Source organism: Callospermophilus lateralis, chromosome 10 (genome assembly GCF_048772815.1).
Source record: "Callospermophilus lateralis isolate mCalLat2 chromosome 10, mCalLat2.hap1, whole genome shotgun sequence".
NCBI classification, from domain to species: domain Eukaryota; kingdom Metazoa; phylum Chordata; class Mammalia; order Rodentia; family Sciuridae; genus Callospermophilus; species Callospermophilus lateralis.
Window position 1 is genome coordinate 795,391 of NC_135314.1, and position 12,425 is coordinate 807,815.

General features: G+C 46.0%; 1 protein-coding gene across 4 annotated transcripts in view; it reads right to left on the reverse strand.

Moving 5' to 3' along the window:
• The window catches only part of Pcbp3 (poly(rC) binding protein 3), a 227,328-nt gene that overhangs the window by 69,691 nt on the left and 145,212 nt on the right, over positions 1 to 12,425 (reverse strand). For all 4 annotated transcript variants that reach the window (XM_076868081.2, XM_076868079.2, XM_076868082.2 and 1 more), the window contains one exon: positions 4,973 to 5,101. In XM_076868081.2, coding sequence (XP_076724196.1) covers positions 4,973 to 4,982 — 10 coding nt within the window. In that variant the 5' untranslated portion in view covers positions 4,983 to 5,101. The remainder of the gene's footprint in view (positions 1 to 4,972; positions 5,102 to 12,425) is intronic.

Here is a 12,425-nt window from a genome sequence, read left to right on the forward strand (position 1 = left end):
CCAATATAAACCCCAAATCAGACTGAAACATAAGAGCTGGGACCACAAAGCTCTTAGAAGAAAACAGTACAAAAACTTCATGATATCAGATTTCATAATAATTTCTTGGCTATGACATCAAAAGCATAAGCAAAAAGTGAAAATAAACTATAAGCAAAATTTAAAATTTCTGTGCAGCAAGAGACATGATTAACAGTGAGAGGACAACATGGACTAGGAAATATCTTTTGAATCATACAATTGGCAAGGGGTTAATATAGAGTATACAAAGAACTCTTACAACACAACAAAATCCAAGCAACTCAACTGAAAAATGGGCATAGGATTTGCACACACATTTCTCCAAAAAAGATGTACCAATGGCCAGCAAGTCATGAAAAGGTGATCACATCACGGCTGTGGATGGATGAGGTCTGCCCCCAGGGCTCACAGGCTGGGGCTTGGTCCTCAGTGGGATGCTGCTAACAGGTGGTGGGCCTTAACAGGTGGGGTCTGCGGGAGCCCTGAGGTCACTGGGGGTGTGCCCTCAGGAGGAATTAGGAACCCCAGCCAGTCCTGGTCAGTTTCTGGTTTGTTGCCTCTCCACAAGGTCCCTCCCTGTGGCACACACTCCGCCAGCAAGATGCCATCCACCATGAGGCCTTACCACGCCGGAGCAGGTGTGGTGCCATGCCCGTGAGCTTTCAGGGCTGTGTTCTAAATAAGAATCTTTAAAAAATAAAGAAAGTACCCAAACTTGGGTATTTCATTTTAGTCACATAAAATAGTTACCAATCATGAGGGAAATGTGAATCAAAACCACAATGTGATACCAACCCATGCCCATTAGTGTAGCTATGATTTAAAAAAAAAAGAAAAAAGAAGTTGGTGAACTATTGACAGGAAGGCAAAATTGTTCAGTGACTCTTCAAAAAATTAAAAATAGAATTACCATATGACCCAGCAATGATACTTCTGGATATATACCACAAGAGTTGAGAGCAAGGTCTTGAAGACATATTGTACATCTATGTTCACAGCAGCTGAGAGGTGGGGGGAGCCTGAGCGTCTGTGGATGGGTGAGTGGAGAAACAGAGTGAGACCTAGACACATGCTGCAAGATGGATAAACCTTGACGGCATCGTGCAAAGTGAAATAAGCCAGTCCCAGGAAAAAAATTAATGAACGATCCCACTTACATGAGATCAAATGAGAGACAGAAAGAAGAAAGGTGGGTGGCAGGGACTGGGGCAGGGGAGCAGGGAGTCATTCATGGTGAGAGTTCCAGTTGTGCCTGATGAAGAGTTCTGGAGGTGGCACCCAACAGTGTGAAAGTTCCTAATGCCCTGGACTGTGCACAGAAAAGTGGTTAAGACACAAAATTCTAAGTCACATACATTTTACTGTGATTAAAATGAAAATACATTTTAACAAAGGATAGTGGCAGTGGACACCTGCACAGGCAGGGTAGGAAGCGCTTGTCTGAGCTTTCAATCCATGGTCTGGTCCCCACACTGAGCCCACTACCTGGCCTCTCTGGGGCTCGATTCACCGAGCTGTGAAGCAGGCTGGCTTGAGCCCCTTCAGTGCTTCAACTTGAGGAAATAAAGCCATTTCCTTTGCTTTTCGTTCACTGTTCCTTTCTTGAGACTCCTTCTTCTCCCCTTCCACGGAGGGGGCTGATGTGCTGCGCTGACTGTGCTGAACACGCAGCCCCTCAGCACGGCAGCTCCAGGCAAGGCTGCCCTTAGGCTACTTGTCACAGTCCCATTCTTGAGTCAGGCGCACAGAGCAGCGCCTCAGGAACCACCCTCCAGGGTTGGATGCGGCTTGTGTTACATGTTCTTGGCTATCTATTCATGCCTTTACTGATAAAAACAAGGGCTGGACCTTGCCAGTCCTTCTGGAGGTTCACTCTGCTCGGGCTGCGAGGCCCACACCTGCTCCCCACTGCACACCCAGTACATGGTGCCCAGCTGCTCTGGGGCATGCTTCCACCATGTTTCATGTCTACTCTCTTCCAGGAAGGAACACTGAGATCCCCGCTGCACCCACACCCACAGTACCCAACCAGCGTGTGCTGTGCTGTGTGTGGGGGTCTCACCCCCTCACAGATGCCTGACTCATGGGTCACAAGCTTGGTGACTCTCTAGCCCTGCCTGTGCGCCCTCTGGTGGGTAGTCTGGGAGCCTCTGGTTTTCGCAGATCTAAGCTGCACCAAGTGGTGTAAAGTCCTTCTAGTTTTCATGTCTCTGACAAGGAGCACATCAGCCTTTTGCATTTTCTCTTCTGTAAATTATCTTTCAGATACATTGCCTATTTTTCTTCAGAAGTTACAGTGCATGTTAGTTTCCTGTTGCTGATGTTATAAAGCACAAATTTAATGGCTTAAAACAATACAAATGGATGATCTCACAGTTGTGGAAGTCAGATGTCTGACTTAGACCTCGCTGGGCTAGACTCCAGGGTCTGCAGGACTGTGTTCCTCCTGAAGGCCCTAGGAGAGCCTGCAGCACCTAGAGGCCACCCCCTTTTCCACCTTCAAAGCTAGCAACTTGACACCTTTAGATGTGACTCTGACCTTCTGCCCACTCTTCCACGTGAAGGACCTAAGCAGGATCATCTCTATACATAAAGGTCAACCTGGCTCACAGCCCAAGCCCTCTGCATGTTATCCCTGCTGTGCAAGGATCAGGACATGGGCGCCTGTGGGACTATTCTGTCCCCATCCCCAGAATGGGGGCTTATTTAGACTTCCATGTGTGCTCAAGATATTGATGCCTTCTTGGTTTCAGACTCCCCAAATATCTTCTCCTTTTTCTCATTTCTCTTTATTTTGCCCATGGAATCCTTCTTTAAAACCTTTTCTTTTTCTTTGGTGGTACTGGGGATCAAACTTAGTGCTTTGCCATTGAGTCACATCCCCAGCCTTATTTATTTATTGATGATTGGCACAGGATCTTGCCAAGTTGCTGAGGCTGTCCTTGAACTTGCTGAGGCTGCCTCCTGAGTTGCTGCTTTTATGAAATCTTTAATTTGGTATAACTCAACTTACCAAACTTTTGTTATCATTTTTGCTTTTTTTGTGTTATTTATGAATTCCTTTTTACGTCCCAGGTAATAAATGCATTTAAGCTTTTTTAAAACCAATTCCGTGGTTTTCACCTTTCGCACTTAGGTCTCCATCTGATTCGATGCAGACAGCACACTGTTTGGTGACCTTGACTCTAGACCTCCGGGCCTTCTGGCTTCAGTCTTCTCTAATGCTGACAAAACTCACCTCAAATCTCCAGAAACCTCTGGATTTTCATGTTCAGAAGTAAACTTCTAAAGGTTCACTGAGTTCTACCTGGAATTTTGATTGTGGTCCCAATGTGTTTGTGAATCGAGTAAGGAAAACCAAGACATTTAGGTCATCAACTCTCCCAAGACAGGCTGTGAACATCTCACTCCACTCTTGTCCTCCAAGTCCTTCTGAGAGCATTAGCTTTTGCCGCAGTGTTCTGTGCACCCTCACTCGGGCTAACTTCTGGACACCTCATGGGTTCTGCTAAACTGGTCTGTTTGTCCTAGTAGGTTTTAATTTTCTTGACTTTTCTAGAACAGATCATCACACTTGTTTGCAAAGAATGCCAGTGTTACATCTACCCTCCATATTCCTGTGATGGTCCCTGCACATGAGGAAGGCCGCACTGTGGTGGCAGAGCTCACCTGGCCTTGTTGCTGACCTTGGGTGAAGGCATCTGACATTCTCCACCAAGACAACATTTGTGGTGTGATGGGTTCCTGGGCCAAGGCTGGAGCTCTACCCTCCTGGTTTGTTAGGAGCTCTTGCCATTGACGGCATGGACTTCATCACCTGTGCTGGTATTATTCTTTACCAGTCACTTAACTAGTGACGAGCACAAAGATTGTTTGAGATCTTATGGTGGACCCTATTAAATCACAATATCTTCTTTATTTGTTTTAAATGTACTTTGATTTTGACACATTCATATCTCATTTTGGATTTTTAGGCATAGTTCCAATAACCTGGGCTCGCTCTTTCTTTGTAGACATTACATGATATTGGAGTTGAGATCGGTTTGTATTGGTCTGAGTGCTGGGGGCTCTCCTTCTCTGCTTTCTGGGATGGCCTATGTGAGTTAGAAGCCTTAGAGGTCCTTAAAGCTGGGTACAACTATCTGTGACACACACGAGTGAGGGCTTTTATGAAAGGCAAGTCTTTGATAATAATTCAAATGTGTACTGGCCCACTCAAGTTCTCTCTTTCTTCTCAAGTCTATTTTGGCACTGTAACTTTCCTGGGAAGTTATCTGTTTCTTTCAAGTGTTCAGTTGTGTTGACGTGTGGCCATTACAGTACTGCAAGCCTTCTTCTCAGTTGTCATTCACCCTTATTTTTGTGCCTTTGATTCTTATTAGTATCACCCCTCCATTTTCTTGAACCCTCTTATCAGAGGGCTAACTACTCCTTAAGAGAACACCAGCTTTTAGCTCTGCCATTTTCTTTCTTTCTGCGTCCCCCATTTCATTGATTTCTGCCCTTTCCTACACCAGGCTTGGGAAAGCCTCAGGGGCCACAGCCACAGGGTGGCATCAGGTGGCATAAAAGTACCCCTTCTAATGCTGCCCTGCCCTGGGCTCTAAGGACCCAATCTCAGATACCCCCCAGGGGCCTCAGCACCCAGAACAGTCTTCTGCTCAACACTCAGGGCTTCCCTCCTACTTCCCCAGCTTCCCAGGGCAGCTCTGGGTAAGTGACTGGGACATGAGGGAGTGCAACCACAACCAGCCCAGGGACGCTGGAACGAGGGACCCTCCCCCCAAAGTCCTACACAGCAGAACCTCAGGGCCCATCAAGAGCCAAAGCAGGGAAGGATGTGGGACTGTGCCACTTCTAGCAGTTGCATTCCTCAGGGGTGAACATGGCTGGGTGGCCCACGTCCCTGATGAACAAGCAAGCACACAGAGGGGACTTCACAGCAACTCACCTTCCCCCATAGGCAGGCTCTACGGTTCAGAGCAGGTCCATAGATGCGAATGCCAGGTGCACTGGGCTCAGAGCGTCATCGCCAGAACGGGGAATCTGCAGAGGGGCTGGCTAGTCAGTGCCCGCCTACCTGAAAGACAGACAGGAGCCCGTGAGCTCCAGTGCATGGTCCTGTCCTTAGCACGGGGCTTTGCTGATCATTTCTTGCATTCGACAGAACAGTGCCCATCTCTGAAGCACGAGTCCGAGACCTGTGTGAGGAGACGTGTGTCAGCAGAGCTGGCCCCAAGAATGCTGCCTGGTGTAGCCCAAGTAGCAGTGCTGTACTGGGTGGCGTCCACCTCACAGTGGGTGACCCAGAAGAAATATTTTGACAGATCATATAAATGTTCTACTTATGTTAGTGTTTTTATCTATGTACACCCTGACTTTGAAATGACAGTTATTAAATGAACATTAATTTAAGTACATTGCTGCGTCCCACTTTCACAGTCAGTGAGATAATTCCCTTCAATCTCTCCAACCCCAGCCTGCAACTCTGCCCTCGGCACAACCTAGTGCTTTTCCAGAGCGTCTCATTTTCAACTCAGTTTATATTTTTGACTTTTGTGCTTTTAGAATTCAGGTTTGCTGCCAACACTGGAAACTGGATTCCCAGCCACAAGCACTCACTTCAGAACATCATCCTCCTTGCTGCATTTGGTCATCTGCTCCACAGGTGCATACTTATGGTCCCCACAAACCACTGCCGTGGGCATCTTAAAGGCACACTGACTACAGTGTCCAGCACCTGGAACTGTGATCAGTGGTAATCAGAGCCCATCCTGAACGACAGGGCCTTTCTTTTGAGCCACATGGCAGCCATCAATGGTTCTCCCTGAAGTGGTTTCCCTAGTATGTCACATCCCACCACAGCAGGAGCTTTCAAGTGCAGAAAACAAACAAAAAAACCCCAATGCAAGAAGATCCCATGAAGGATGAGGCTGAAGGAAACCCCCTCCCTCCTCCCTCTCCAGGGAAGGCTGCCACACTGGTGCAGCAGAGGGCTGAGAGTGCCACTGGTAGAGGGTGGGAGACCACAGCTGTAGAGCTAGGCCCTGAGCTCCACGTGTGGGTCAGACCAAAGCCACTGATGCACACTTCAAGAGAGTGGACTTATGGCACATGAACTACATCTCAATTAAAAAATTAAAAAAAAAAAAAACACAAGGTCATACTCAAAAGTTAAGGAAAAAAGAGAAAACAATGCAAGATACGTCCTGTTAAAAGTCTCAGATTTAACAGGCGTGCATCTCCTCCCTACAGAGAACAGGGAAATGATCCTGACAAACAAAGAGGCACACACCTCAGGAGCTCAGCAGCTGGGAGAGGAGAACAACCGGGTGGCCAACAGACTGGCAGCCGGGAGAGGGTGAACCAGCAGTGAGCAGGTGGGACAACAAAGGAAGCTGGGACCCGAGCCCACGAGGAGAGGCCCGGGGACCACCACTGGTCTGCATGAGCAGGAGCACCAAGGGAGCCTGGCTGGGGAGCCTCAGGACTTGCAGTCCTTGGCCCTCTCTGTCACTAGCGGAGGGCCTGGAGGCCCCTTCTCTCAGGTGGCACACGCAGGCCCTGAACTCACGACAATGAACGTTTTAGAGATGAAGAAGTGTCAAAAGCTGGGGTGAGTGTAGCAACAGGCTGCACATGGGGCCTTCCATCCCTTGTCCAATGGCCTCAGAATTCTGTAGCCAGGTTGGTTTTCTCACCAGAAGAACTGAGAATTCACTTGTCAATAAAATATGAGGCCAGAGAAAGGACACACCAATTCTGTATCTGGAAGACCCCAGAGTTAAATGGCCAGATCCCTGTGTGCTCTGCCAATGGCAAAACCACAGTGGAAAGGAGCAAGCCCTGCCAGGTCACAGCAGCAGAACACACTGATCCACACCCCAAGAAGTGAGGTTCCACCCAGAAGTACAAAAATGGAGCAGTTGACCTCAGGGGTCAACACACGGACCGCAGGAAATCCACAGGAAGGGCACAGAAGGGTGTGACACTGAGATGACGGTCTTGGGACAAGTGCTTCAGAGCAGGAAGAGACATGGGAGCTGGGGTAGAAAAGAGAAGGGTTCAGGAAGAATGGACTTGAGTTTCCCACAAAAATAAAGGAACACTGAGGCATCAGAAGGCACACTGATTAAACCCCATCTCCAAAACTACAGTTTTAAAACAATATAAATACTGCATTTGCTGACCAGCAGAAAAAGGATGTTCCTAGAAAAGAACCAGTGAGGGATGGGGTTGTTGTTTAGCAGTAGAGCACTTGCCTAGCATGTACAAAGCCCTGGGTTCAATTCTCAGCACCACATAAAAATAAATAAACAAAATAAAGGTACTGTGTCCAACTACAACTAAAAACTAAATATTAAAAAAGGAAGGAAGGAAGGAAGGAAGAAAAGAAAAGAACGGAACAAGTAAGCCCAAGCCTCATCCCTCAACCCACCCTTCCCTGCTACAGCTGGTGCAGGAAACTGTGTGCTTTTAAAAGAGAGAAAACATGCATAGAAAATCCTTTGTGGCACAGGACTGCCTCAAAGTGAACCCCATCAGCAATGACAGAACCCCACGGCAAGGTGGGGAGTGCCAATCAGCATTCCAGGACGGAGGCAGAAGCAGATTTTCAGAGGGACAGGCCAGCCCAACTGAAATAGCATGGTCATGTGCACACCGAGGCGACTGTAGGTGGGCTGCAATTTGAAACAGAAACCCCAGGAAGTAAGACCAGAAAAGCCAAGGGAGGGAGATAAACACAACTCAACTACTTGCTCACAGGCCCTGGCGAGGGTGCACCTGGGTACTGAGGGCATATGGCAGGAGGGTGACCCTAGGGAGAAGTGGAAATAAGAAGCCAAACTGGAGAGGTGTTTGTGCAAGCCTCAGAATGGGGGCAGTGAAATCCGTAAGAAGCAGAGCTGCAAGAGGGTTTCAGAAGGGCTGGGGCAGTGGCTCAGTGGCAGAGCCCTTGCCTGGCATGAGTAAGGCACTTGGTTCAATTCTCAGCACCAGATATAAATAAATAAAATTTCTTAAAAAACTTTTTAAAAAAGAGGGTTTCAGAAGAGCCATGCTGGATTATGGCATGCAGATACGTGCTTTCTGGTGCTGGTGCAGGCACAGGCTGAGGTGTAAAGGGAAGGACAAGAGGTCAGAGGGGAGCTCTGGGATGACGGGCACTGATTGTGCATGTGTGGTGAGGAGGCACACAACTAGGGCATGCAGGAGAATGAAGGGACAGTGGCCACAGTGCAGTCAGGAGACTGCGACTGTGTGTGATGAGACAAACCAGCCTTCATCCATCCGACGGGAGATGTTTACACACGTCTCTCAACTGCAGTCCACAGAGGTGTAGCCCCCAAGGTAATGGCAATATAGAATATAAGAACAACACCAAACATGGTAATGTGTGTCACACAGTCTGTGTGACAATCAAAAGCTACAATCAAAAGCTACACAATCTCCTTAAACTCCCAGAAACAAACTAAAAATGGACAATTCTTTAGCTCACAATCCAGTTTCAACAAATTTTGAAGACATGGATCAACAGACTATGCTTTCTGCCTACTAGGAAATTAAATTAAATATCTCTAGAAGAGACAACTTCATAATTTGGGGGACATATATTTTAACAGTGTTTCTAAATAGGAAATGGATGGAAGAAAGTAATGAAGTTGGAAAACAGATCTCAACAACACAATTATTGCATGCCCAAATCAGCAGTAGGGCCAGGTACAGTGGTGCATGCCTGTAATCCCAGTGTCTTGGGAGGCGGAGGCAGGAGGATCACAAGTTTAAAGTCAGCCTCAACAACTTAGTAAGGCCCTAAGAAACTTAGTGAAACCCTGTCTCTAAATAAAAAATAAAAAGGGCTGGGGATATAGCTCAGTGGTTGAGTGCCTCTGGGTTCAATCCCTAGTACCAAAAAATACATAAATAAACAAACAAACAAATAAATAAATAAATAAAATGGAAAATAAGTAAGAGGCAAATACAACCTTACAATACAACTTTACAGGAAAGTTTATAGCTTTAAATGTCTGTATTAGGAATAAATAGTAGCAGAATATTAATAACAGTAAAAAAAATCCAACAGGGAGTTCAGTGTCTACACAAAGTAGAAAAGTAACAGAAAAGCAAAGGAAAAAAAATATCAATGGAGTGGAGAAGATCGGTAAGTACCCAGGAGTTGGTTATTAAAGTCCCAAGTTTAGGGTTGGGGACACAGCCCAGTTGGTAGAGTGCTTGCCTCACATGCACAAGACTCTGGGTTCAATTGCTAGCACCACCAAAAAAAAAAAAAAAGAAAAGAAAAGAAAAGAAAAGAAAAGAAAGAAAGAAAGAAAGAAAGAAAGAAAGAAAGAAAGAAAGAAAAGAAAGAAAAGAAAAGAAAAGAAAAGAAAAGAAAAGAAAAGAAAGAAAGAAAGAAAGAAAGAAAAAGTACCATGTTTATTCAGTTCTGCAAATATTTCAAAGAAATTGACACAGGGTATTAGAACAGGTTGAAAAATCAGAACATACATAATTCTACTAAAATATAATTCTACTAATACATACGATTGTTATGAGTACATATAACACTCTGTTTAAGTTTTCACAGGAGTTCTGCCATTGGGATGAGGGACAGAACGAGTTAAAGTGAAGTCCAGGTAGCACACAGCCCTCTGATGAGTTTGGCCAAGGAAAGCAACCAGGCAGCACAAGGACAGAGGTCACCAAGAGGAAGAGGACAAAACAAACTGAAAGACAACACTGCCTGACCTCCCCATTCTGCTGGCCACAACTCTGGATACTGTGCAGAAAAAGGAAGTCCTAAAATGGGGAGACCAGCAGTGGGCTGGCTGGGGCCCTTGGACCTCAGGAATGATCCAGTAATGGGTTTATTGCTCTTGGTTTTGCTGTTTTCCTCCTGCATGCTGCAGATAGGTCACCAGAAAAGCTCACAACATAAAAATGCCAAATGGCACAGAATATAATTAATAAATAATAGAAGTCCCCCCCCCCGCCAAAAAAAGGCTGCTCTGAGTCAAGGACCAAGAAAGGGGAAGCTAGTAAGTCATAAATCCCTTTGGTAACCCCCCCCCCCCCACACAGCACACACAGGTCACACGCCCCGTGAGAAGAGGGCAGTGGGAGCCTGCCCCTCCACAGTCCCAGGCTCCTCCCCACCTGGGGTCTGTGGGGAAGGAGGGTCCTGGATCTCCACTCCAGCTTGTAACAAGGTGTCCCTCCCCCAGGTCTTGGCAAAGGCTGCCTAAAACAGATTTAGATAGAACAGAATCTCTCATGACATACCAGGATACAGACAACAGTCACATCTTGATAAAAACTAGGATCATCTCAATGTGGATATATGGAAAGAAAATGAACTAAGGCCAGCACTGAGATGACAGGGGTGTCAGAGCTTTTGACAGGTGCTAAAGTGCACCTCCCCATGCCTCAGTGAGCACCCTTGTAGCACATTCCTGAGAAAGCCTCAGCACACACACAGGGGACGTGAGTGCCAGCAGCACACCTGGACCCCACAGACCTGCCAAAGACATGGCTGGATCTCTGAAGCACTTAGGGAAGTTGGATCTGTAATAAAAAGCTGAGAATTAGAGACCTCCAGTCCCCAGAGGCTTCACTGGAGAGTTCAACCAAACATCTGAATAACAAACAACAAGTTTCACAGAAAGCACAGCAGAGGGGTTCATCTGCCAACTCATTTAAAAAGGCTACCACACTGCCCTGATGCCAAGGCCAGAGACACATGAGCACAGAAAAAGAAAACTACAGACCAATCTCTCATGCACACATTTGCAAATAAATTTTTAAATTTCAGCAAAATGAGTTCAGTGACGTGCAAAAGACAGATGTGCCCACTCATTCAGGCACGCAAGGCTGATGCCATATCAATCACAATAATCCACATGCCAAGAAGCTGAAGCATAAACATGTATGAGCATTCTAATTGATGAATAAAATTGGACCAAATTCAGAACCGATTCATGGCAAAGGCTAAGAGCAGGAAGAGAAGGAAATTCTCTGAACTTCAAAGGAGCACTTGTCTTAGTTCAGGTTGCTGTAACAAAGTCCCACAGATATGATTTGTGAAATCCAGAAATTTATTCCCCACAGTCCTGGAGCCTGAAAGTCTGAGGCCTGGGGGCCAGGCTGGCTAGGTTCTGGTGAAGCCTCTTCCAGGCTGCAGACCTGTCTTCTGGCTGTCACCAACTAGGACAGCTGTTTCTTGGTGGGAAAGTGAGGGAGCGCCAGGGTCCCTTTATCAGGCACTAATCCCTTCCTAGGGGCTCCATCCACATGATCTTGTCACCTCCCAAAGGCTCCACCTCCAATACTGGAGAGAAAAAATGTGAATCAAATCAACTGTAAATTGTGAAGTCTACACGTAAAGGTGTGAACCCGTAGGAACACAGGGAATCTTTTTCTCATGAGCCCTTTCTGAAGAACCTGGTGTAAAATGGTTTTGGTGACCCAAGAGATAATGGAAAAGCTTTGCATAAACCATAGCAACAAGGGCCAGGTATATCTATAAAACAGGGCTAAATGATGGCGCTAAGGACCATAGAATCATAGGCCAACATTAAGTTCACTAAAAATAAAACTAATACAACCAATGAGATGGGAGAAGAGGTAGGAGAGGGGAAACGAAGACAAGTGTGCTGTCAGTCCACAGCTGTGGAGCAGATTGACAGGCATGAAAAGAGAAGCCTGGGGAGGAGGAGGAGGAGCGTGGGCTTGTCCTAATGCTGCTTGCATTAGGAAGCTGACACAGTTATGTCAGGGACAGAGAAGGGCCATGTGAATCATTTAAACAGAAAATAGTGTTGAGTCAAGTGAAAGGTTACAAATTTTGCTAAAGATAAAGAGAAAAATGAACAACAACAACGAGAGCGAGAGAGAAAAGCTTTCTAAGTTGAGGACCTCATTATATCCATATCTGTTTATATTTTCAAAAGGAAATAAGGGAAAGATTTTAAATGTAAGCTACTTAACAAGGAGCGGCAGAGTTGAGTGGTGGGAAGGTCACAAGCAGGCTCCTCTTAATGGACCATGAGTGAGTTTTGACTATGATCATGCAGTCAGTGTTCACATAATTGAAAACAAGAATTGTTCTATGTCCCTAAAAGCTAGGGAAAAACCCTGAGAACTAAATACACGCCGAGTCAGTGCTACGTGCTACACCTCACAGACAGAAGGCTTGTGAGACTCGAGCTCAAGCGTAGGAGTCCCACGGGCACCCTTGGGGTACGTTACAGGGATAGAAAGAGGTGCAAGGAAACAGGTTAATCTTAATTTAGTTATTTATTGATAACAATAATATGGGTATCATTTTTTAAGCTATCATATTTAGGAAAAAGTAAATAAAAGTAAATCATAGTAATGATGAGAGAACAGAGAAACAAGCATTA